The 26233-nt window shown below is 60.4% G+C and overlaps 1 protein-coding gene across 4 annotated transcripts; it reads right to left on the reverse strand.

Moving 5' to 3' along the window:
- Nucleotides 1-23522, reverse strand: L1CAM (L1 cell adhesion molecule). Of its 4 annotated transcripts, none has more exons than XM_024987987.2 (28): nt 23416-23522; nt 14118-14313; nt 11472-11486; nt 10839-10944; nt 10455-10657; nt 9356-9478; nt 9061-9231; nt 8518-8629; nt 8174-8358; nt 7901-8032; nt 7653-7796; nt 6953-7064; nt 6657-6823; nt 6389-6545; nt 6071-6195; nt 5829-5939; nt 5487-5684; nt 5233-5303; nt 4876-5098; nt 4181-4296; nt 3777-3978; nt 3555-3677; nt 3286-3459; nt 3078-3197; nt 2816-2971; nt 2106-2240; nt 1840-1912; nt 1-1331 (listed from the first exon to the last, which is right to left on the reverse strand). In XM_024987987.2, the coding sequence occupies exons 2-28, from the start codon at nt 14191-14193 to the stop codon at nt 1100-1102; spliced, it is 3762 nt and encodes a 1253-aa protein (XP_024843755.1). In that variant the 5' UTR covers nt 14194-14313; nt 23416-23522; the 3' UTR covers nt 1-1099. The 4 variants fall into 4 exon arrangements, with proteins under 4 accessions (XP_024843755.1, NP_001179364.1, XP_024843757.1 ...); NM_001192435.1 differs by lacking the exon at nt 23416-23522 and adding an exon at nt 1724-1735 and having other exon boundaries at nt 14118-14193; XM_024987989.2 differs by lacking the exon at nt 11472-11486 and having other exon boundaries at nt 23416-23510.
- Between the last annotated feature and the right edge of the window lie 2711 nt (nt 23523-26233).

Here is a 26233-nt window from a genome sequence, read left to right on the forward strand (position 1 = left end):
TTTGTTTCCAGGTTTTTATTTGCCTTTTATAATTCTGATATTTATGTACATATATATATATACTTTTTTTTTGTAAAGGGCTCATCGACAGACCAAGCAAAGGCATTCAGGGCGATGGTGGCTGCTGGGAGAACTGATCTTTCCTTTTTTTTTTTTTTTGTCTGTTTTTCTTTTTTCCTGGGATGGGATCATCAAAGCTAATTGCTAGAAAACCTAGAAACCACCTACAGACTCAGACATCTGCCTACACACTAGTGGCATATGGGGAAAGGGCGAGGGCACAAACTTGCAAAGTCGTGGTGTATTTACATTTCCAAGGCGGGGCGCTGGGGGGGATCGCTGAGCAAGGGGCTGAACAAGTTCAGACTGGGGTTGGGGGGGTGGGTTGCTAAGGGGTCCTGGGGCCGGGGGAGGAGGTGGGCCTGGGCAGGGACAGCGGAGCCCACTTGGATGTTTTCTGGTGGGCACCGAAGGCAGCATGTGTCTGGAACTCCTGAAAGCCAGCTGCAGGGTGGGGTGGGCCAAGTTGACACAGGCAGTGGTGGGGGGACTCTGGTCTGTTCAGATGGCCCCCTCTGTACCCGTGGCCAGCTTGTTCAGTTCCCATCCCAGTTGGAGCAGAGATGGCTGAGAAGATGGGGCAGACAGCAGGGACACCGACTTCAGTCCCCTGTCCCAGTCCTACTGGCCAACGAGTGGCTGGGGCTGGAGGTGCCAACCCTGGTCCTTAGGAGACCCCCTCCACAGCTGTGCCTGCCTCCTCGCCTCAACCACAGCCTCGCCCTGCCCAAAGGCTGGTGAGGCAGCACCTGAAGACTCCTGGCATGTGAGTGGCCCCCGAGCTGGAGTGAAAAAGCAGTGTGTGCCCAAGAAGCAGAGCAGCTGGGTTTTGGCAATCAAGTGGGGACTGGGGAGTCAGAAGAGGGCGTTGAGGCAGCGAGATCCCCTCCTCGGCCCCCGAACTCACTGGAGAGAAGGACGGGCCTCAGTCCCAGGGTCAGGGACCCAGCACAGGCCTTGGGCTGGGCCATCATGGTGATCTCTGATAGCCCCGTGGCCTGGCCCTGGGTGGTGCTCTGCCTGGCCTGGCTGGACCCCGCTACTCCAGGGTCCCGGCGGGGTTGATGGGGGATGTGGCCCCGGAGCTGTCATTGCCCCCTGCCACCTCCTTCTCCTTCTTGCCACTGTACTGGCCGATGAAGGAGCCATCCTCATTGAACTGGACGTCCACGCTGCCTCCGTAGTCCGCCAGGCTGTCATCGCTGCCCAGGGGCTTGATGTCTCCGTTGAGTGATGGCTGGCTGCTACCAAAGGCCTTCTCCTCATTGTCACTGCAAGGGGAGGGCGGGGACCATGGGAGGTGGCCCAGCGGTAGCCAGCAGGAGCAGGCAGCCGCTGGCCTGAGACGGAAGGCCCAGGTTTGCCCCACTTCCGTGTGTTCTGAGCACACTGGGGACAAGGCCTTCACTCCAGACACGTGCAGCTTACATGCCTGCACCCTGGGGGTGTTGGGGCTCCCATCTCCGGATGGGCTGAGGAGGGGTGCCAGTCCAGCCCGTCCCCAGAGACAGGGACAGGGAGGCTTGGGAGCTGAGTGTCAGCATTGTTGGCTGGTCCCTGAACCAGGGAACTATAGGATCAGGAGGCATGGGGAGTGTACAGGCCTGGCACAAATCACCCACAGGAGGGTCCCTGCCCCCAAAGCGTGACAGCCCAGCCTTACCTCTCCAGGGACCTGCCATCACCCCCGCAGCACAAAGGAGAGACAGAGAGATGCAGTCACACACGAAAAGCGCACAACTGGGTGGCCCGGGGGCATGGGCTCCACCCCCAGCTCACCTGTACTCGCCGAAGGTTTCGTCCTTCATGGGCCGGGCCTCTGAGTCCACCTGGGTGTCCTCCTTGTCCTTCACTGCAGACACAGAGCAGGCCCAGCTGCTCACCCTGCCCCATCACCCAGCCTGGCTCCAGGCACATGGGCCTGGTCCTTCACATGCTCAACACTGACAGCTCCCCTCGGGCTACCTGCCCGCCACCCGCAGTGTGCCCATGTTGTCCTGCCCGGGCTCAGGGACCAAGGGGGGGGGGCCACAGCCAGGATGTACCCGAGTACTTGCCACCCTTGCTGCGCTTAATGAAGCACAGGATGAGTAAGACAAGAAGCAGGACAACGATGGCACTGATGAAGCCGATGAACCAGCCCTCAGTGGCAAAGCCAGCGGGAGGCAGCCTCACTCGGCCTGTGGAGGGGAGAGGAGGCAGGAGACTGAGGCCAAGTCCAGGGTTGAATGCGGAGGGCCCCCAGGGACACTGCAGTTGCAGGACCCGAGCCCACCCTGTCAGTCCCCAGCCTTGGTCAAGGACCTCCCTCCAAGCCTCTGGCTCCGTCCCCTGCCAACCCCCAACCCTGCCAACCCCCCAACACCAGGGACCCCCCCACGCCAGGGACCCAAATTCCAGAGATCCCCCACACCAGGGACCCCCCTGCCAGGGATCCCCACATCAGGGACCCCCCACACCAGGGACTGCACAGGAGCAGCTGAGGACATCTGAGGACTTCAGACAGCCCGGGGGAGGGGCGAGCTGATGGGGAGGGGAAAGTCGGGGTCCCTCTGGGGGAACAGGGAGGAAGAGCTTCAGTAGAAATGGCTTCCCTGGCAACAGGACCAGTGGAGGATGTGAAAAAAAAAAAGGGCTCTTTTCAGGGACCTGGACTTTTCTCCATTACAAGCCTAGGGGCACAGAGGTTCTGGCGGGGCCGTGGGCAGCTCAGGGATGGAGGGAAGCTGACTAAGCCTGCCCGCAGCCCCCGCACCGGTGCCGTTGGTCTTCACTGCCATCTGGTGCAGGAGCACCTGCTCCTTGAGCAGCTGGATCTCATAGTCGGTGTCAGGCTGCAGGTCCCACTGTGTGTAGGAGCTCTGGTTGTAGCTGACGTACTGCGGTGGGAGACGAGCCACCAGCTTCTCGTCTGTAGTGGGTGAGGGCAATTCGACTGAGCAGGGAGGGCCTGGCAGCACCCTGGGTCCATGCCAGCCCCAGCCCCTCTGGGCCCTGAACCCCCATTTGAGGCTCACCCCCCAGGGCTTTGAACCAGATCTGGAACCCGAAGTTGCACTGGCCCTCTTTGGGGACCCAGGAGACCACACTGTAATTCTCGCCAGCCATGGCGGAGATGTTGCCAAAGTCCGGCATCCCTGGCAATGGAGAGAAGAAGGGTCATGGGACCTGGAGGCCGCCCCCTGGCCTGCCCTTGCCGCCTGCTCGGAGCCCACGCCAGCTCACCGGACAAGGCCATGGTGCCTCCTTCCCGTACGATCGCCTCCCCCGGGCCCTCCCTCGTGGTGGCCTGCAGCTGGAATCGGTACCGCAGGCGGGGGCTGAGGTTGGTCAGGTTGTGTGTCCGCAGCTCAGGGTCCGGGAGGTCAAAGGACAACTGCTCCTTGCTCCCGTCATTCACTGCAAGGACAGGTGAGCAGTGGGCTTCGGCCCCCAGTGCAGCCCCCTCCCCGGCTCCCCCCTCCACCCCCTGGCCGGGTCCATGACACACGTACAAGGTTGGTAGGAGAGCACGTAGCCCGTGAGCACACCATTATGGCTGAGCGGAGGCTGCCAGTGCAGCAGCAGGCTGGTATCTGACTGGCACTCCAGGTGCAACGCCTCAGGGTGTCCAGGCACTGTGGGGCACAGAGACCAGTGGCAAGTCCTCGCCCCAGTCACCCCATGTAGGAAGGGACAGGGGGTGTGGAGGTAGGGGTGCAGGGCACAGAGCTCACCTCCCTCAGGGGTGTTGAAGGTCATCCCACTGGCAGGCCCCAGTCCCCTCCCGTTAAAGGCCTGAACCTCTACCCAGTAGGAGCTATAGGGCCGCAGGCCTCCCAGGATGGTGCTGGTGGCATTGGCTGGCACCACCACGTGGCCTTTGTGGACGTGCCTCTTGTTGTGCTTCCTCTGACTGCCTTCCCACCAGTACGTCACCTGCAGGTAGACAGGAGACCCCGGAAGGACAGAAAGGGTCTGGCAGTGACCCGGGTCGGGGTGGGGTGGAGTGTGGGGTGCGTGTTCCCCATGGCCCTCCCAAGGGAGCAACTGGCAGAAACCCAGGCCCAGTCCTATCACTCCTGGTCACCCCACCCATCACCCCAGGGATCTCCCCAGCCCCCATGTGATGGACTCTTACATTGTATCCCCGGAGGTGGCCTTTGACCTGGGCTGGGTCCACAGACTGCCACCTGACCAGCACAGTGCTTGAATTGAGGGCCTTGACGGGTTCCAGCAGAGGGCTTGCCTGGGGGTCTGCAAAGGGCCAGTGACATGGATGAGGCCAGCCCAGGACTCTGCCCACCCAGAGTGGGAAGATGGATTTGGATGCAATGTAACAGGTGGGCAGTTTAATGAGCAAGGGCGTTTACATAGTCTCAGAGTCTCTCCCCGAAGAGAGAGGAAATAGTAACTATGTGACAGAGGAACTAGAAAAGATCTTGACTGCATAATCAAACTGAACATTTGGTCATGTTCTAGATTGGAGGCAAGGGAAGAAGCAGGATAAGTGGATGCCATGCAGGAGATTCTGACTTGGACCATGGACTGCGGGAAAGACAGTCTTGGGCCCCACACTGGGGATATTGGCTACTATCAAAACAGACAGTTAAGTTATAGATACCAACTTATGGATGGTCACTGTCTTTCTGGATTTGCAAGACAGCTTTTTGGTTACGTAAGCAAATAGCCTTACTCTTAGGAAATGCACTGTATTAAGAGGCAGGAGCTGGCACCGGGCTGGATCCCTGAGTCAGTGGCGGAGAGTGGGCCAGGGAGGCACATGTGGGCTCCACCCCACCCCCCGGGTATGGGCAGGGCCAGCCCAATACTCACAGTCCTCTCCAGAGTAGCCGATGGTGATCTGGGGCTCAGGGCCCTTGCCCTGGCTGTTGACGGTCTGGACTTTGATCTCATACGGCACAAAGGTAGATGTATTGGACACCACCAGGAAGGGGTCACTGACGATCTGTTCCTGCCAGGCCCCCTGCATCTTCTGGGGGCGCCACTGCACTCGATACTGAACCTGGGGGGCATTCCAGTCCATCCACCGCAGCGGCTGGAGGGGGAGAGCAGAAAAGAAGCTGGGTGGTCAAGGTCCCCGGTCCTTAGGACAGCCAGTACTTTGGGGGGATAGCAAACCCCTGAGTCCTGATCTGAGGTCCAGGGGTGAGCTCGGCCCAGGATCCTCACCTTCCAAGTGATGACCATGTTGTTGGTCTCATTTCCTTCCCCCTTCACGTCCACGGGGTTCTTCTCTGGGGCTGCAAAGTAATGTAGACACATCAACACTGTGGGCGCCCACCAAGGCCATGAAGGCAGAAGACCAAGGAAGAAATGACCTATTGTAACCCTGGATGTCAGGAGGCAGTCGCCGCCCCAGGGGAACCCCTGGCAGCAAGGGAGCTTGGACACCATCCCTTTTCCTGACTTTCCCTGGTGCTCACCTGCCTCCGGCGTGACCACAGTCTCAGAGTCCGGGCTGGGCTCCCCAGGGCCATATTTGTTGATGGCAGTGACTCGAAAGGTATAGTGGACATAAGGCGACAGCTTGAGGGTGGTGGAGGTCTGGTTTCCGGGCACCTTGCCCAGGCTGTACCACTTCTCGGGTGCCATCTCCTTGTCCTCAAATTCAATGTCATACTCTGCCAAGAAGTGAACCAGCAGTGGAGTCATCGGTGGGTGGTGAGTAGGGGAGGGGGGGGTCGTGCAAAGTCTGGCTCTCCCAGAGGAAGGGACAGGGAGCCAGAAGGGAGGGCAAACAGAGTGCCATGCTGCTGTCTTCTTACTCTCAATGGGGGCGTTATGGTCATCAGCTGGGCTCCAAGACAGGCGCACCTGGCTCTGCTTCAGCAGGTGGTGATCAGACAGCTCCAGCTGGGGCACAGGTCCGGGGCTCCCTGGGGGCCACAGGAGCTGGATCTCGGGCCCACTCATGACCCAGCTGGCCCACTCCCCCTGCGACGGATGCCTGGGCTCTTGCGTCTCGCTCGCCTCTGTACCACGAGGCGGATACCCTCTGGGGACTCACCGACCACCAGCAGCTCTGCCCGGCTCTCCACCACGTCCAGCTTGGTGCTGGCCACGCAGCTGTAGTTGCCCTGGTCACTGTAGTCCAGGCTGTGGATGACCAAGCGCTCGTCTTCTATGAAGTACCTGGTGGGGGGTGAGGAGTGGGGGCACACTTGTCCTAGCTACTCCTCCCTCCTCCCTCTCCTTCCAGGTTCTTCCACTCAACAGCAGGTCACGCCCCTGCCCCGACATATGAGGCCAGGGGGTCTGGGCATCCTGCTTTACCCCCCCTTTGCCCCCTCCCTCCACCAAGCCCAGGTTGGGGCTGGGCCCGCACTTGTCACTGTCCCCCAACTCCTGCAGGTCGAGAGCATCCCTGCGCCAGGTGGTGCTGTGCTGCAGGGAGGGGTCAAAGGAGGCCTGGCATGTGAACATCACTCGGGAGCCTCTCTTCTCGATTGCACTGCGGGGCCCCTGCATGATCCGAGTGGCATCTGGGGATGAGGACGAGAAGAAGGTCATGCCAGGGTCCCCCAGAGACCCTGACCCTCCCTCAGGGAGGGGCTGCTGGCCACAATCAGCAGCAGCAGGGAGGGGCATCGGACCTTTGACCTGCAGGTTAGCCACAATGGTCACGTTGCTTTGGTCGTTGGCAGCCTGGCAGAAGTAGTGCCCAGTGTCATTGGTCTGGAGGTCTCGGATGCCCAGGGTCCCGTTGGTGTAGGGGAAGAAGCGCTCGTCCTGCAGCACTGTCTTTCCTTCCCTGTCCAGCCTGGCACAAGCAAGGCAGGCCTTGCTCAGACCCCAGTGGGCTGGGACCCCTGGCCCTCCTTGGTTGCCTGGGCTGGAAGATGGCTTCCAGGTGCCCCCCACCCCCTGCCACCAGGGTCAGAGCACGCACCACTGGACGCTGGGCACAGGGGCTCCGAAGGCCTTGCACAGAAGGTAGGCGGTGCTGCCCTGGACTGCCATGTATGTCTCATTGTCTGGGGTCAGGATCTTGGCTGGCAGCTCTGAGCGAGGAGCAGTCAATGGGACACAGGGCCGAACTCAGGGCCGGGCGAGCGCCCACATGCAGTCAGCAGGCAGATGCAGGGATCACCAGGGCAGCTTCTCCCAGGAGAGCTGGCAGCCTCTGGAAGCTGACAGTGACTCCACCAGGCCCCCATGAGCCCTGCCCATCTTGCTTCCCTATGGCCCCTGCCAGGCTGAGCCTCTCTCAGCCTCTTGTCTCAGTCTCCAATATCCTATCAATTATGTGAGGCTCCCCGCCCCCCCCACAGACAGCCTGCCTCTTCCTGAAAGCTCTCTGGGTCTCCCCAAGCCCACCTTCCCTGAGGCTTGGGGACAGAAGCATCCTGGCCAGGGTGAGCCTCTGCTCGGGGACCACGCTCAGAGGCTGCTTTTTCGTCTGGAAATACCAGTAAGACCCTGCCCCACTGTTGGCAGGATGGGCGGGAGACATGGGGAAGGCTCCAGACAGGAGCAGGGCAGCCACAGCACACAGACCAGCTGGTGGCTGAGTTGGCCTGGTGGCCTTGCCCGGGGCAGGACTTCAGGGACGGGCCAGGGGGCTATAAGGCAAGGTGGCTGACACTCACCCACAACATAGATGTAGGCATTGGCCAGCAGGAGCCCGTGGCGGTTGCGGGCCTCACACTGGGTCACCATAGTGTCACTGGGCTGCAGATTGCTCAGGACCAGGGCTCCATGGTGGATCCGGTATTTCTGGTCCTTGCCCAGCTCTGAGCAGATGGCAGGTGGGCCATGGGCCCAGGGCAGGGCAGTGAGTCACTATCCCCAGGGCCCCCCAGCCTCGCTCCCCATCCCTGCTCAAAGCCCTGCTTACCCTCCACAGGGATCCCATTGATTCTCCAGGTGACCTCCGGTTGGGGCCTGCCCTGCACTTGACAGTCTAGGCGGGCAGTCTCCCCTGGCCCGTACAGATGGCTCTGGGGCTTGTGTAGCCAGTATGGTGCAGCTGCCAGGAAGGGAAGAACTGATATGAGCTCACAGCGGGTGACCAGCTCTCGGGCTGGCCCTGACTCTGCCCACCCTCACCACCCCCCGTGACCGTGGGCATGGCATTCTGGCTGCCTGAATGCCCGCAGTGGCGCCATACCCTCCACGGTGACGTAGTAGGCGTGGCGGTCGCTGCCCAGCGAGTTCTCAGCCAGGCAGCGGTACTCGCCGTCGTCCTCCTCACCCACGTTCAGCAACTGCAGCGTCTTGTTGTGGTTCTGGTAGGTGACCCGGTCGGCTGGCATGGGGCCGCTTGGGCGCAGCCACTTGATGGTGGGCGTGGGGCTGCCCGGGGCCACCAAGCACAGAGGCCAAGGGAGACAGCAGAGGGGAGAGAGGACCGGGCTGCTCAGCCCTGCCCCACAGCAGAGGCTCCACCCATGCTCCGCCCCACGGCACAGGCTCCACCCCCTGCCCCTCCCCTCCCAGGGGACCCAGACTCACAAGCCCTCAGCTATGCACTCCAAGATCAAGGGCTGCCCCTGCAGGGCCACCAGGTGGCTGCTGGAATTGGTGGGGAAGAGCAAGTGTGGTTTTCTGTCCATCATGCTGTTGGCTGTGAGGAGACAGGGCGGGCAGCATGGTGCACTCTTCCCCAGCTCCGACGCACTAAGTTCCCAGGCTGGGTGACTCTGGACACCCCAGGGAGCCCTCCGAGGCTCAGTTTCATCTTCTTTTTTTTTTTAGTTCTACCAGTTTATTGCTACCAACCCATCTCCCTCCACCCTCATGCACACATGCTCAGTCATGTAACCCCATAGACTGCAGCCCACCAGGCTCCTCTGTCCATGGACTTTTCCAGGCAAGAATACTGGAGTGAGTTGCCATTTCCTTCTCCATCCTCCTCTTCTTAAAGAGAGGGCCCTATCTCTGCCCTCACCACCCAGGGAAGGTGTGTGGGCCACGCTGTCTTTGAAGAAGACTGATGGGATGCACCATGAGGGTAGGAGAAGAGTAGGGCAGTGTATCAGAGACTTTGGAACTCACTCGCTTTGACCCGGAGGTCAATGGGTTCCTTTTGAATGATGGTTCGGGTGCCAGGGAAGTGGGCGTGACAGATGTAGTCTGAGTGGTTGTCTGAGGTGAGCACATTAGCAAAGTAGAGGTTGCCATTCTGGCCCATGGTCACCCGCTCATCCTGTTTGATGTGCAAGATCTCTGTGGGCAGGGTGGGGGGGCGGGAAGGAAGGAGGCAGAGGTCAGAGGTCAGGAGCCCTCCCCCGGAACATACACCCACTGACCCGTCCCTTGCCCCTGGCAGCAGCCCCTCGTGGGCACCCACTGCTGTTCATCCAGTAGATCCGGAGTGGCTCTGCACTGGGGGGCGGGTGGCAAGGGAGAATCACCGACTCCCCTTCCTCGACCTCAACAGGTTTCACTGTCTCCTTTGGCCACTTGGGGGTACCTGGAAGGGACAGAGAGGCCGGCCCCGTGGATTTTCCAGTCTCTTCCTGGAGAAGGCAGGGCAGGGGGAGAGGAGGAGGGCTACCCGAGGGCACAGGTTGGCGAGCCAGGACATGAGGGAGGCAGAGACTCTGGATCCTCTCTGGGCTCAAGGCTGAGACCAGCGCAGCATGCAGATGAGATGGGCTGGAGGCCAGATGGCCGTGAAGGGTTAACTCTCTACAACTCTTAGCTCCTACCAGGAGGAAGGGATGAGGGCGGGTGGGGGAAGGCTGAGGTGCAGTGATGGGGGGAGGGGAGCCGTGGTGGGATGCTGGAGTCATAGCCCCTTCCATCATCCTGACACAGAAACCATGGCAACGGTTCCCAAGGTAACTGGAGGGGCAGAGGAGAGGAGATGAGTGCAAGCTCAGAAGGCGGAAAGCTCATGGAGGAGGATGGAATGCTTGGGGGGGGAAACCCCAGGGAGAGGGCAACACAGATAAAGACAGAGGCAGACAGCGGTAAGAAGGGAAGCCAGAGAGGTCAGGTGAGAGGTGCACAACGGAGGGGAGAGGAGACACACTGATGGAGGGGACATGGGAGGAGATGACTGGAGGGAAGTGGAGAGCAGACAGCAACTGAGGGGTGGATGGGGTAGAAGCTGAAGCCCAGGCTCAGACAGGCTCAGTCCTGCCCACATTCAGTCAACAAGCCCTCCCAGGGCACTCCCCAGGCAGCAAGCCCCAAGGCCAAGAAGGGAAAAGCACAGAAGAGAGGGAAGGGGGGATGGAGCTGACCAGAAAGAGTGGCAAAAGAACAGGGGGAGGAGGCAAGAGGTGGCTGCAGGCCAGCAGGGTGCCCGGTCCCTTGGCACTCTTAATAATCAGCTGAGAGAGGTCAGCTCTCGGGTTGGAGCCTCACACATGCTCGGCAGATCCGTTTGGGGACCCGCTCACATGCCCCAGACCCTCCCTGGTCCCTGCAGTGCCTCGCACCCTCGGCCATGAGCTGGATCTCGTGGGACATGGCGGTGCCCAGCTTGTTGCTGGCAAAGCAGCGATAGGTGCCCTGGAAGCTCTGGGCAAAGTTGCTGCTGTTGCCCGTGATGCTGAAGGAGCCAGAATGGGGCACCTGGTTCACGATCATGCCCAGTTCCTCTCTGGGTTTGAAGAGGATGCCATCCCGAGTCCAGCGAAACCTGTGGGGCAGAAAAAGGCTCAGAGGAGCCCTGAAGCCGGGCAGCCAGGCCAGGGGCTGGGCCAGGGCGACGACCCTGGCTGGTGAGGGATGCCCAGGAGGGGGAAGGCCCTGGGGACCACAAGGGCTGGGGGGTCAAGTCAGTGGTCAGCCCCAGGGCTTAGAGGGTGACGGTCACTCACTGCACTTCGGGTTTGCCGCTGGCCTCACACTTGAGGCTGACGTCATCTGTGGGGAAGACGACCACACGCCGGGGAGACTGCTCCGTGATGATGGGGGGTTCCATCACTGGGGCAGGAGGGGGGACAGACATAGTGAGCACTTCGGCCCTCACCCTTGTCCCATGGGGACAGAAGCCAGGTCTGGAGCCTGACAGGCCGCATGGCCATTGGGTGGTGGGGCGGGGAGGAGCAAGTTGAGCCCAAAGCAGCTGGGCAAAGGTGGAAGGGACCAGAACAGAGAGAAGATGGCACCAAAAGTCACAGAGAAAGAAACCAGAAGAGAGAGAAGAAGCCAAACAGAAAGACAAAGCATGTGAAAGAAAGAAAAGAGAGACAGGGGAAGCCAAAGGCAGAAGCACCAACGAGGGCAAACCCCTCACGGGGAGAGAGGAGGACCAGAGGGAAGGGTGGACCACCAGAGACAAGTGGAAAGCCAGGGAGGAAACCCACCTGCTGGAGACAGAACAAAGCCGCCCCCCTTCCCCCCGCCACCAGGTGCCACAGGACCCAGGAAGCAGAAAAGACTGCAGCTTGCATGAGGCACAAGGCATACAGGGCCTCCTGGGAAACATTTCCACCCTCCCCCCAACTTACCATGGTGTCCTTCATCTGAGAGATCCATGCAGCAAGGGACAGAATGAGAAAAAGGCTGACAAGTCGCCCCATGGCTTAGGCAGAAAGAAGTACAGACAACCCTGGGGGAGGGGGAGGCTGGGAGAGGCTGTAAGAAGGGGACACATGCCACGCTACAGCTATGGCAGGTCAAGACCTCCAGGACACAGCCTGATCGCCAGTTCTGGGGTGGGGCAATGGCCAGGACCAGTAGGCCTCAGCACTAGCGGGCAGGGAGAAAGAAATCCATGACTTTAACAAAGACTGCACTGTGGCCAGATCCTTGCCTCCTCCTGGCAGGGTCTGCAGAACTGACCCCCCGCCCTCCACCCAGGATACCTTGGAAGCCAGAGAGGCAGACAGCCCGCCTACAGCAGCCCGGGAACACTCCCCTGCTCCAGCTCATATCCCTCCTAATCCAATTAGCACAGCTCAGTGTTTTCAATTACCTGGGCCCAGCGGCCCCCTCCCTTCCAAATCCTCCCCAAGGCCCTGCTGAATCTGAGTTTCTAGGGCCTGCCGGCCCGGCGCCAGGCCTCAATTTCTCCCCTTTCTTCCTCCCAGCCTGCCACCGAGCTCCCTGGAGCTGAGGCCGGGGCTTCTGCCCCCAGTGCCAGCAGGCTTCAGCAGAGCACTGGCTGGGGTGGCTGACAGCAGTGGGCTGCCTCTGAAAGCTTTTGTTTCTGTGGAAGACCTCAGGGTAGGGGCCCCCAGGAGAGAGGACGGGGCTCCCTGGGAACACTGCAAAGAGGGTTCTGCGCTTGGGAGGGGCCAGTGAAGGCAGCCCAAGAGGCAGAGACAGTGAGAGGGACCACAGGATGGGGCAAGCAGGGAAGGAGACAAAGGGGCCTGGAGGGGCCGGGGAGGGAGAGAGCTGGAGGAGAGCTTCCAACTGGGAGGTACCAGGCTGCTCGCCACGTTGCATCAGGGTCAGTAACAAGTGCCAGCCAGTGCCCAGGGCCCCCTTAGACCTGCCGTGGGTCTCCGACACCCCTCTGCACACAGGTATAGCAGGGTAAGGCCTGAAAGTCACTGGGGAGAGATGAAGGGGGAGGCAGACGAGCACATGTGTGGGAATGTGCCAAAGTATGAGTCTGGGCACATGTGGGCACACCCCAGGCAGTGCTGCAGTGACGTTGTGAGTATCCACCCATGTGCCTCTATACGGATGTGTCTGGCCAGAGTATTTTGGAAGGCTGTGAGTGCCTGCCTGTGTTTACTGTATGACTCTGTGTGGCCTACCTGCTCCTGTGTTCGTGTGGATGGCTGTGTTCCTTTGTATCTCAACCTCTCACTTGTGTGTGCCTGTGTGCCCCCGTGTGTCCTCTTGGGGGGTCTCTGTGCCTGGCTGGATATAGGTGGCTGATCTGTGTGCCTCTGCAGCTAGGGTAGGGTTTCGGGTGTGACTGCACAGAGCTCCATGTGTATATCTAGGGAGACAGCCCCAACCTTTCTTCCCATCAGACCCTCCCCACCTCCTGCAAACCCTCAGGACCCCTCAATGTCAGGGGCCGGTCACGGTCACCTCCCTCAGCCCCTGACCCATTCCTGGCTTGGACAGTCTCCCCCAGCCTCAGCGCACAGCTCATCTCTCAGTGATGCTGGCCTCCAACCGGTGCAGGCTCAGAGACAAAGGCGGAAAGGTGAGGGGGGAGGGGACTGGAGTGAACAAGGAGCAGATTTAAGATACACAAATGCTACCATGTCAACTGTCCCTCACACAAGCCCCAAAGCCGCTTATAGCAGTGTGTTTATATCTCCTGCTCACACTCAGGAGAAAACACCATCACAGTAACATACGGTCCACACACAGACAGGTACTCACAGGCCCGTATGACTCACTAGTACAATCCAATGTCAACAGTCAAATACCTACAGAGCTTCACAAATTTGACCAGTAAGTAGTGGTTAGAGTGACTCACAAACTTACCTACACAGGACATCAAAATCACACTTGGAATATCCCCACTTAGTCAATGTATCACACCATACACATCTAAAAATATATCCAGACAAATTACATAGTCTGTCCAGCTCAAAAGCATACACAAATACTCACGTTCAGTCACAGCCCTGTAGCCACCCTCCCCAGAAACCCCCCTCGAAGGGATTACTCCAACAGCCCCACCCCCAATCCCCCACTAAGTAACTACACATCACATTTTAAGGATCCAGAAGGCTGCTGGATCTTTGCAAGGGGTCTTTTCCTGTCTCAGTTCATGGAAAGGGCTACCAAGGGCCCGATATAGGATTACCCAAGTCAGAAGCCAGAGCGAGGCTTGGTCTAGCTAGCTGAGGACATTCTCGCGCTTGCCCCATCCTTGGCGGGTTGGGGCCGACACTGAGGCCTGAGGGGGCGGGTCAGGCGTCAGGCCTGCTGTCCGTGGTGCTGAAACAGCACCCGCCCTCCCGCGTCTCTGGTCCCTGTCCGTGGTACTGAGACAGCCCGAGTCTTCCACCCGGTCCTTTACAGGGGGATCCAAAGTCCGGGTACCTCTTGCGCACTCCGGGCCCCCAGGGAGTGAAGGTCGGGGGGTCTGGAACCCAGAGAAGGTGAGGAGGCAGAAAATAAAGAAAAGCCCAGTGTGGCGGGGAAGGGAGGCGCCGCGGCGCCCTCCAATTACTCACATTCCTCAGGGATCTGGATGAGCACGCAAGGGCTGCAGAGGAGGAGAGGCCACAAGAACCACAGCGCCACGGCCATCTTCCCGGCGGCGCCGGCAGCTCGGCTTTGCCGGCAAAGCCGGCCGGGCTTGGCTCAAGCTCCGGCCGGAGGGAAGGGTGGCTGGTGGGTGGCTGTGGGAGGGAGCCGGGGGTGAGGGCACTGCGAGAGGGAAGGAGGGGAAGGGCAAGGTGAGGGAGGAGAGAAAACGGACGGATGTTAGTGACTAACATCTGGGCGAGCCTGGGCTCCTGGCCCCGCCCCCAGCCCCGCCCCCTCCACTCTTCCCTCCCCCAACCCCCCCATTTTGGAGAAGAAAACCTGGAAGAGACCAGGAGAAGCTGGGCCTCCAGTTCGCATTTCATTCCCTTCCTACTGGCTGTGCCTCCACCAGCTACCTCCCCAGCACAACCAACTTGTTGCCCCATCCGCTCCCCTGGGCATGCCACAGGCTGCTCTGTGCCCATCCTCCCGATGTGTGACTCAAGGGCCCATAAGCAGGTGCCTGTGGGCATGAGTGTGGATTTGGGTGTGCAGTAGCTGTGTGACTATGTGCGTACACACAGGAGGACATGTCCCTCTTCTCTGCAACCAGGAGGCACTCATGAATGGGTGTGTGTATGACTGCAGGCACACAGAAGTATGGGTGTGTGCTCCTGCGCATCTGTGTCTCTGGGGGATGACTCCTGTCTGCTATCTCTGTGCGCACACACAGCATGCACACACACATATGTAGAGAAGAACCCTCGTCACAGTCTCATTGCTGGGGGTTTTGGAACCAACTGGTCCTTGGGTGCTGTTCAGGCCTAAAAACCTGGTAGGGGACAGGGAGACTAGGGAAGTGGGAACATGGCAAGAAGGGAAGGGAACCAAAAAGTCTGCATTTCATTGAACAGGTTGAGGGAAAAAGAAGAAAGAAGGGGAAAGGAAGCCTGCCCTCAAGAAGTGGCAGGAGGGAGTCAAGGAGGAAAGCACCTCTCAGCTGTCCCTTGGGCTCCTAGGGGGCCAACAGAGGCAACTGTGGCCTCCCCCCTTCCAGATACTCCAAGCCAGGCTCAGAGCAGGGCTCAGGGAAAGCTCTGGGACAGCATTTCTTACATCTAGAGTGTCTGGCAGGCCTACCTTCTGGATTTTTTTTCTGAGTCTTCAGGGCTCAACTGATAGATGTGTCCACCCCAAGCCCAAGTCTATCAGCTATATGCACAGGCCACCTCTGCATGCCAGAAGGCCCAGTGACCGAGGGCCCAGTGGAGGGTGCTTCTCTGCCAACAACGAGAAGAATGGCCTGGTCACTTCCCCAGGGCACTTCCAAGAAGACAGAGAGTTGTGACCCCCAAACAGGAAGAGGTGTGAGAAAGAGACAATAGTAAAAGTGACCGAGAGCTTCAGGGCTGGAGCTTGGATATGATGCCTGAGCTCACCAAGTCCATCCCAGGCAAACTCCCTCCCAGCCAGGACCTGATCAACATGGGGACCAGCCTCATTCAGAAGGCAGCAGCAGTGGGTGTGGAGGCCTGGAATGCTATGCCAAGACATCCAGACTCAGTCAATCAGGAGGCAGCCAGAAGCCACAGCTTGGTGTTGTGGAAGGTGACCTGAGAAGTATGGTGAATTCAGCAGACTGCCCTGGGACCCAGCAGGCAAAATAGACAGTAGCGAATAGCTGCCAGCCTAGAGCTCTCAGACTCCCAGACCCAAAGCTGGAGGGGGAGGCGGGGAAGGAAGCACCCAGGTGGGTCAACGTGGACAGGCTGATGGCCGAGAGAGTGACCAGGAGAGTAAGTGGCAATGGCCTGGTCACTTCCCCAGGGCAAGAGCCAAGCTGGGTCCCAGAAAGGAGGCAGTCCACCAAGTCAACGCAAGCCGGGTGGGCCTCACGCGACCTTGGCCTCAGCTTCAAGGCCTGTAGGAAGCAGTAGGAGACTCAGATCAGAGGGCAGGCAATCAAACAGCTGCCTTGGGAGCTCTGAGTGCTCTGGTCTTCAGAGGGGGAGGGAAGGGAGACAAGCAAGAATCTCCAAGGCTGTCCTTCTGGGCTGTGAGGCTGGAGCATTCCCTTTTGCTGGAAAGAGGATGGCTGCTTGTCCCCAGAATGGGGTTTGGCATGTGTACCCTGGTGTATATGCAGGGGATACAGGATAGCCCCAATCCCTGTGGGCTCCACTTACTGCCCCATCCTGACACCCCGCAGTCTCACATTCAAACTCTTTTAGTCTCCTGGTCTTTGCCACCCAGCTCACCACCTTCCCAGGCCCTTGGAGCCTGGGCAGGAGCCAGAAGGTGGGGAGGCCCCTGACAGCTGTGGCTGGGTCTCTGATCTCTCCCCATTCCTCAGGCAATTACAGAGCAAGCAGCTCAGGTTGTCAGCACAGCAGGCCCCCCACCCCCCATCAGCACCTCCAGGGGCAAAGGAGGCGGGGGAGTGTTCCACAAGCTGGTGTACAGATGGAGCCAAGGCCACGTCTGCAAAGGCGGGGTGGGGGCCGCTGAGGGGGGGCAGGCTGAGGAAGACTGAAGGGTGACAGACAGGGCGAGAAAGAGGCAGGAGGGAACAGGAGAGACAGAGCAGGAGGGCTTGGGGGGGTCGGGGGGCAGGGAATGGGAGACAAAGACAGATGCTGGACCACCACAGTAACCCATGTGGAGAAACCCAGAAACAGAGACCTGGACAGCGGGGAAAGGGAGGAGAAGGGTGAGGAGCACAAAGGACAAGACAAAAAGCAAAAAGCAACTGATGAGAAATGGCCAAAAGAGCAAGATGAGTGAGGGGTGTGTATGTGCGTGCGTGCTTGAGTGTATGTGTGAGTGTGTGCAAGCCCAGGGGCACCTCTTCCACATCCTTGTAGACAGGGGTGTGCCAGGAAAGGGCCACAGAGGGAGAGATGGACCCGAATCACAGGAATGGGGCTTCTTGGGCTTGGAGGGCAGACTGGATGGTGGAGAGACCAACAGAAGGCAGAGACAAACAAAGCCTGCAACAACAGATACAGAGCAGCAGGGCCCTGACCACTTGTGGCCGTAGGATGGGGGGCGGTTACAGACGAAACAAGCCGCTGCTGGCAGACCCTTAGGAAGCAGGTGGGGAGTCCCACAAGGGAGGAGGGACAAGTACTCAGAGGACCTCGCTCCAAGATTTCTGCTGGCACACAGTGAGCCGCCCCCGGGCAGAGGGGGTGCCCGTGCGTCCATGGGCCAGCTCAACAGTGAGTGCCCGCACACTGGGGGAGGAGAGACCAGGGCGGGCTGAGTACCCCTCCTCCATGAGGCCTCCTGCAAACTCAAGAGGAGGGGCAGGCAGGGAGGGAGATAGGGTGTGGCAGGCTCTGAGATGCAAGAGCCAGCAGGGAGTACCTCAGTGAGACCCTGGAGGAGCCCCACCCTGCCACACCCTGAATCCTCAGGCCAGTCCTCTCCTCCAGCCTCCATCCTCTAAATGGGGACAGGGCGGGGCGGTGTGGGGGGGGGGGGGCGGGCACACTTGGGAGGCTGTGAAGCCAGGTTGGGATCTGGGAGGGCTGCTTTTCTCCTTGCACACACCCTGGGAATCTCCTGGCTGGCCTCCTCCCGGGCCCTTCCCAACGGACAGAAATGCTCCTGCCACAGGAAGGTGCCCCTGCTGGTCTGTTCTGAGCAGGGGGCAGGGCTGGGGGCTCAGCCTGGGTATATAAGATAGTCCAGAGTGGCAGTGCCAGGGCCATGATCTGGTAGGCCTGAAGGGGTGCTTGGGGGCACCTACACCTGGGCTGTCTGCTCAGCAGGGCTGGTGGGGAATCTTCCAGGCTGTCGATGGGTATACAAATGGGGTGGGGTGTGTGTCACCTCCACCCCAGGCACTGTGTTTCTTTAAGGCTCCTCCTCGCCCTCCCCACCAGGCTATGGCTGGCGGGTTTCCATGGAGATGGGAGCCAGCTCGCTCCACTGGCAAAGATGGGGGAAGAAGGGAGGAAAGCTTGCCGCAGCCTAATGGGTAATTTAGATACTACAGAAAAGAGGCTCCTGGGTGGGAGCCCTCACAGGTACTGAGGTGGAGGGTGGGGGTGTGGGGGCGGCTGGAAGTCTTAGAGGAAGCTGCTGAGTCCTCGGTGATCCCAGCCTCGCCCCACTCTCAGGGAGAGCACACCCTCAGCCCCTTCAAGGCTGCGGTCTCCAAGGCAACACCAGCTCACCTGTAATGGACCATTCTCCTTACAGGGTAAGGAAGGGGTGGGGCAAAGGTTAACTCTTTGTGGGAGAGAGGGGAGAGTGGACGGTCTCCACTGAGAAAGGAAGAGGGGGGAATCTCCCCAAAGGCAGTCAGACATTTCCCCCTTTCCTATTTTATTAACTGAATTTGTGGCTAGCACGTCCCACAAGCCAGGGACACTTCTAAATACCCTTACATGCATCACTCATTGAATCCTGAAAATGACCCTGGGGGAGCAGTACTATCATTATCTCCATTGTATACATTGAGGAAACTGAGGCTCAGAGAACCGGAGCACCATGCTCACCAGGTATGGGGTTCTAGATGGCGTGGGGGCCCCCAAAGCCTCCAAAGACAACTCCGGGGGGGTCAGCTCGCCTCTGGGCCTCTCAGGCATCTTTGTGCGTGCACCTGCCTGCATTTGCAGAGGGTCAGGGGTCTGGACAGGGATGCGCTTCAAGCCGGCCTGCCCCCTGGGGAAGGGCCTATTTGCTAGGCAGATGGCAGGCAAATGCGGGCAACTGGGAGGGAACTCTTGGGAGCGGGCCACGCGGAAGTAGAAGGTGACCCACATCCCATCTCAGCACAAAGCAGAAACCACCCTACCCCTCAACCCCCTTCCCCGCTGCCCCCTCCAGGACTCTGCACAAGAGAAGGCAGACAGTTCTTGGTTTCTGGCTCCTCTCTCCCTGGCCATGCAGAACCTTGGGATGCTCTGACCCCTTTCTGTAAACCAAAGGCTCCAGGGCCCCCCTCACAAAGACCTGGCTACCTACAGGGCCCCTCTCTCCAGATACAGCTTAGGGGCAGCATGGACTCCCTTCCTGGGCAGCAGGGAGGTTCCCAGGGTGTGTGACCAGTTGGGAAAACTGATGCCCACGGCCTAAAATGGGGCCCCTCATCCCCTCTAAGCCCTCCCTCTGGGTCTGGAAAGTGGGCTCAGAATAAGATCGCAAGCCCCCATCCTGAGAAATGAACCTGGCACCAGAGGGGGCTGGGGGCTTCAGGGACCGGGCAAGAAGGGGCGACATATATCCACTCCAGGACCCCAGAGGAGAGAAGGTGGCAGGTCCTGTGGGAGAGGAAAGGTGCCCAGCCAACAGGAGAGGCAGGAGGGGCCCGGCCCAAGGCCCACCCGGAGCTGCACAGCCCCACTGGCCCCGGGACAACTGGCCCAAGCGAGAAGGGGCCTCCTGGAAACAGCTCAGACACAGCCGGGCCCCTCTGGTTGCCTCAGGGCTCCCTGTTCCAAAGGGTTAAAGGGCAGAGGGGGCACCGGAAGCCTGGAGATGGACAATGGAGGCTCTGTTGTCCCCTGGGCCTCAGCATTCCTAAGGCATGAATGCAGGCGGCCAGGGGAGGGGCCAGAGGGCACCCCGCCCCCCAGCAGGAAGCCTCTGCAGCACAGGGGCGCAGGGAAACACACACACACACACACACACACACACACACACACAGCCTCCTCCGAAGCCACCACCAGCATCAGCCCCGCCCCTTCCTAGCACAGGATCCACGCGGGTACAGGACAATCTGTGTGCATACGCTCTCCCAAGCACACGCACACACACACAATTGCACACGTGTAATGAGATGGCTAATGCCCACGCATGCAAATAGGAATATGGGGAAGCTGCACACACACACACACACACACACACACACACAAAGCTGCCCGGTGCAAACCTCCAGACCAGCTACCTGGCTCTGAACACTTCTGAGCAAAGCCTGGCTCCTGGGACACACCAGAAGGGCAGGAAGGGCCAGGCCTAGGACACCACAGCCCTCCTGCTCCTCTCAACCGGAGGTTGTCCCCGTTGGCCCCGCTAAGTTGAGGGCCAGAGGCTGGCAGGGACTGCCCCGTGGCAGGGGAGAGGCAGGGTCTGTGACCCCCTCCCCCAGCTCTGTGACCTGGGGAGAACACGGTGGGGGGTGGGGGCATAGGCCCAGGCCTTGGGTGGGGGGCACTGGACAAAGAAAAGCTTCTGGAAAGACCAGCAGTCCATCCAGACCCTCCCCCTGCAGAGGAACTCACCACCCTCCCGGCCCCTCCCGCTTTCAGACCACAGCCTCTAGGAAGCCACAAAGATCCTGTTGATGTCTGGGGAGAAGGTGGGCTGGCCTTTGCTGATTGCCCCCAGTCTTCTGCTGGTGGCCACCAGGCGTCCCCACCCCCCACCCCGGCCACCCTGCAGGTCAGACAAAGCTCCATGGGAGGCCGGGGCCCAACCCAGTGGACCAGGCTGGGAGGTGGTCATGCTGAGAGGGGAGACAGACAAAAGGGGAAATTGGGAGACAAGGGACAAGGGCGCCTGGGGACTGAAGAGAGGGGGACAGTGGAATGCCCCCCCCCCACAGTGAGGGGGCAGGAAGCAAGCAGAGGGAGGAGGAAGCTGACAGGTGGGGGGCGAGGGTATAAAGAGACAGCTGAGAACAGGGTACGGGGCGGGGGGCGGGGGAGCATCCAGGAATGGCCAGGTCAGAGCTAGCAGGAGGGAGAAAGACGGGGGAGGTAAGACGGGGGAGGTAAGGCCCCACCCAGGGACCTCAACCCAGCCTTCCTAATTAGGGGAGGAGGGACAGGGCCAAGCCAGCAGCCCACCTGGGACCCTAGAGCAGGGATTCAGATCCTCTCTCTCCCTCACGGTCCACATCCCAGGGTGGGGCACAGCCCTGGGTGGGCGGTGCTCTGGATGGCCACTGATGCCATGTCGGGGGGGCCCGGTGGAAGAGGGATGTGGGCCCCGTTATTCTGTTCTCCCCCAGAACAGGCCCCTGCTCAACCCAGAGCACCCGCTGGGAAGCTGCTCCCACCCACTCCTGTTTCACCCCCAAGAAGGGGTTGGAGAAAGGCTTCCATCGCACCTTCGCCCTGGCTCGCCAGGCCAGGTACGGCAAGGCTGCCTGCCCCCTGGACAGAAAGAGTGCCCCAGGAGACATTCTGTCTATCGAGAGGGGCACCAGGGACCGTCTGCCTTGAAAAGGACCTTGTAGATGAAGGGGTCCAAACCCCACGTGACAGCCAAGAACGCCACGATTCAGAAGGGAAAGGGCAGAGGGGCCTGCATCGCTGGGCCATGGAATGGCGGGTGTGGCACAGGGGCGCCTCCCCAGCTGGCCTCGCCCAAGTGCATGCCATGGAAGCTACCCACCCCAGCACAGGAGGAGGCTGACAGGAGCACACAGCCTGGGCACGTCTGCCCACTGGAGTAGGCCCGGGACAAGGCCCTGCCTCAATTCTTGCCTCCTCTTACCCTGCAGGGAGTCACAAAGGAAAACAGAAAACCCATCTGGAGACAAAGAAGGTGCGGGTCCAGTGTGTCCCTGGCTTTTCCATGGGCGGGCCTGAGCCTGGTTCAGGCCGGCACCTGGCAGGGCATGCTGCCCCATGAATGAATGTGCGCCCCATGGGCCCCAGAGCTCCTGAGCTGGGAGGAGCTCCCAACTGCCCGGTGGCAGGGGGCTGGGTGCTGGGGGAGGAGCCTTTTGGGAGTGGTTTGTAGCCAAGCAGGGAGACTGAGGCTGGGGTGTGCTGAGCGGGGGTCTCTCTCTGTGATCAGATCCCCAAAGATCCCTAATTTCTTTTGTTCTATTTTTTGTATATTTCAAGCCTACCACAATAAGATGTATTACTTTGGGGATCACACACACACACACGTGAAGAGAAAGAGACACACACATGAAAAGAAAGGATGTAGCAAAGACAAACGTCAGGCGGAGGGGTGTCGCAGCCTCAGCACTGATAAGGACTTGCCATGTGGCCATAGATTAGCCAAGAGCCCCCCATGAGAGCTAAGGAGCCCGTGGGTGCACCTGTGGGTGTTGCATGGAGGCCCTGTGATTGGCCAGGCCGGGCTGAGCTCCATCACCTGCAGCAAGGCGTTGGTCAGAGGCAAGAGGCCTCCCACCCGACCCCAGCCACCCCACAGGGGACCAGGAAGGTGGGACTCGGGGCACTTCATGGGAGGGAAGGGTGACTGGCTTATTCACCCTCAGGGCCACGTGAGTCAGCAGAGATGGCACCCAGTTGCCCAGAAGCCCCTGCTCTCTGGGTGGAGTTAACTGAAGTAGGGTACCTCCATGGAAGAGGGTGTCAGGCCCCCCACATCTTGGGGGGACCGGATGGCCCTGGGCCTGCCAACCAAGAGTCTCCAAAAATGTACCCTAGGAAAGGGCAAGAGGAATCGCCGTCTCCTCCCATAACCAGCCAGCCAGAAGGAAGACAGCCATGGGTGCAAGCCCTGCAGTGGGCAGGGCCGAGTCACGACCAGACCAACGCGGCCCCCCCTTCCTGCAACCCCCCCACCTGATGGGCCACAGTCTACATCCATGCGCCCAGCGGCACCCTAGTGGGTGCCCAGGCCCACCTCACTCGGGGTTTCCTGTTTGGGTCCCGAGAGCCCGCAGAACCTGCGGGCTCCAGGGCAGGAGACTGGTCATGGCACAAGGTGGGAGGAGAACCCTGGAGAGGCCAGGTTGAGGTTTAGAAAGCAGGAGAACAAAGCCCCCCTCTCCTACCTTGGGGCGGAGAGTCGGGCAGCGCCCAGCCCAGTTCCCTCCCCTCCCAGGGGCGGCCGAGTCCAACCTGCCTCGAAAGCACACGGGGCAGCTGAATGTTCCACCAAACAGGATCCTGAACGGGGAAAGGGGGCAGCCACGCCCAGGGCCACACCCCACGGCGGCTGATGGGGACGCCTGGGTGGGGGTCCCTGGGTCTCACCCCTCTCGCCTTCTCACCCGCGCACGCACACCCGGCGAGACGTGCCAACTTCGGCCCCCCATCGGCCCGCACCGACCCTGCCTGACTCCCCCCGGAGAGACGGCACTGGGGGTACCGCCCAGGTAGTCTTCACCTGTCGGGGATGCTCCTTCCCTGCCCCGCTGCGCTCCGCGGGGCCCGGAGCCGAGCGCCCGGCCTGGGTGGGGCTCTGGCCGCTCCGCTGGTGGTTGCGGGCTGGTCCGGGTGGGGCTCCCCGCTCTCGCCCATCCGCTCACCCCTCCAACCCCCCAGGGCAGGGCTGGGACAGGAGGCTCGGGGCGCTGCCCGCGCGGCCCGTGCGCGAGGGCTGGCCTGGCCGCCTTACCTGCGCTGCGGCCGCCGCTCGGGCTGCCCGCCCAGCCTCCACACGCGCCGGCCTCGGACCCGCCGCCGGAGCGAGACTGCGATGCTGATGCTGCGGCGGCCGCGGCTGCGGGGCGGGGGCGGGGGCGGGGCGGGGCGGGCGTGCGCGCGGGGAGGGCGGGGGACGTGGGGGCGGGGGGAGTGAGATCACCTTCCCGCCGCCCGCCCCGCCCCGTCGTGCCCCTCGTCCCAGCGGGACCCGGCGACCGAGGCCGGCGCAGGCCGGGGAACCCCGGTGACCCCCCTCGGGAGCTCAGTGGCATCCCGGCCGCCGGGTCCCGCCGGACCCGCACCCGTAGCCCTGGAGTCCCTGGCCCGGCGGCGCCCCGCAGCCGGGCATCCGCTCCGCAGTGGAGGCCCCGGGCAGGAGTCTCGGAGCTGGTGTGCCCCCCGAGGCGTAGTGCCGGGCGGCGGAGAGAGGAATCGGGGAGCGAGGTGGGGGGAGGAGAAACAGATGACCCCCAGACTCCACCCGGCCTTCGAGGACGCTGGCGAGCGGCGGGCACCCACACACCAAGCGGGCTCGGCCGCGCCCTGGCCGGGGGATGTTTGGACCGCTCATCTCCCCCGACCTCCGGCAGGATTCCCGAGTTTCTCAGCTCTTTCTGGAACCTCTCCTAGGAGCTCTGTCCGCTGGGGCCTGGATCTCAGCCCGCCAGGGAGGCACAGCGGGGCGCGCGCTCCTGAGCAGCGCAGAGCCCAGGAAAGGGGGGTGTGCGGAGGTGGCTGAGAGGGTCTCCCGTCGAGCTGCCATCACACATCCCCAGAACTACCCCCCCACCCCCCCTTCCCCCGCTCTCTGTCCCTTTTCCTGGGGTCTGATTTCTTTGTCCTGGGGAATGGCCTCATCCCGACCTCTCCTGGTGGCCCAGCCCTCCCCCTCTCTGGAAGGCCCCCGGGGACCATCCCCTCCCCAGCGCCCCCTACCAGGGCTGGCGGCCATGACCTCTGAGGCCACGAGGAGGGCAGAGCTATTCCGGAGCCAGCCGAGCCCAGCCGCAGGGCAAGGAAGGCCTAGGGCCCAGATGGCAGATTGCGGCCCTGGTGGCCATGGTATTTTTATGGGCATGCCTGTGGCCCAGTGAAGCATACTCGGTCCCTCAGCTCGGCCTCCTAAGGCAAGTCGTGCAAGTCGCAAGAGGCCCTCGTGGTAGGGGGCCTCGATTCGCCATCCCACCTCACAATCCCTGGAAGGGGAGACTTTGAGTGGTCCCTCGTGCCCCCAGGGAATGTCTGGATGCAAGGTTGCCAGGCTTCTTCAGGATCTTGAGTGAAGCGGGGGGCTGGGGCAGGGAGAACCAAGGGAGTCTGGGGCAAGGTGTGTCCCAGGGTGGCCAGTGGCCCCCTACCCTTCGATTCCAAAAGACCCAGGGCAGCAGAGCTGGCTGGGCCTTTGTGCCAACCGGCCGGCCCCTTCAGGAGCTGTGAGGAGGCTGGGGCTGGCTGGGGCACTAGGCCAGTAGGCTGGGAACTGGGCTTGGAAGAAGCTGGGCAGAGGGCAGGCATGGGCACCCAAGACGGGGTATTTTCCATGAGGCACTGAGCTGCGGTTGGCTTCCTGCCTCTGCTCTGATCTGATCTCCGATAGGCTTAGCTTCCTGCCGGCTCTGATCTGACCTCTGATAGGCCTGGCCTGTGCCTTCACTCAGCACCCTCCCCTCCCCCCCACCCCCAAGTTCCCAAACTCTTCGGCCAGCTGCAATTAAGGACCCTAGGGTTCCATGCTGATCCCTGGGATGAGAATGACCACACTGAAGTAAGAAGGGGATAGAGCTATCTCAGTGTGCTCCTGCTAAGCGCAGAGTCATGGGCTCAGTCTCCATTTCTCATAGTATATTCATTACTATTATTCCACTACATCCCATTTACTGACCATTGCCTTAGACCTGCCACTGTTCTCAGCACATGTCGAGTCTTGGCATACTTACTTTTCACACCAACCAGTGAGGTCAACTGTGGAACACATCAACCAACTCAAGGAATGTGTCCAGGAAGCAAGGCTGGGAAGAGTGTCTTTGTCTCTTTAGCTCATTGTGTCCACAAGTTACCCCCTTCTCCAAGAGAGGGGCCCAAGGGGCAGGGGGGCAATTGAGCAACCAGGGGTGCTATATGGAGCAGTTCGCCTGCATTCACCCACCTGCTCTTCAGCACATCACTCTACGTCAGCACCAGTATTGCTCCCATTTCCCAAATGAAGAAACTGAGCTTCACACTGGTCAAATGACTGACACAAGATCACCCAGAAGGTGAATGGTAGAGCTGGGATTTGCACTTGTTTCTGTATGACTGCCATATGCACAAATGGAGGAATAAGAGAGGACTGTGGGCAGAGCGAGTCACAGGGGAAGCACTGGCAGGCAGATTCTTTACCTCTGAGCCACCAGGGAAGCCCTAAGTCAACAATACTCCAATATAAATTACTTAAAAGAAAGTGAAAGTTGCTCAGTCATGTCTGACTCTTTGCAACCCCATGGACTATATACAGTCCATGGAATTCTCCAGGCCAGAATACTGGAGTGGGTATTCTCCAGGGGATCTTCCCAACCCAGGTTTCCCACATTGCAGGTGGATTCTTTACCAGCTGAGCCACAAGGGAAATGTAATTAAAAGACGCTTGATCTTTGGAAGAAAAACTATGACCAACCTAGACAGCATATTAAAAAGCAGAGACATTACTTTGCCAACAAAGGTCTGTCTAGTCAAAGCAATGGTTTTTCCAGTAGTCATGTATGGATGTGAGAGTTGGACTATAAAGAAAGCTGAGCACCGAAGAATGGATG

This window comes from Bos taurus, chromosome X (genome assembly GCF_002263795.3).
Source record: "Bos taurus isolate L1 Dominette 01449 registration number 42190680 breed Hereford chromosome X, ARS-UCD2.0, whole genome shotgun sequence".
NCBI lineage: Eukaryota > Metazoa > Chordata > Mammalia > Artiodactyla > Bovidae > Bos > Bos taurus.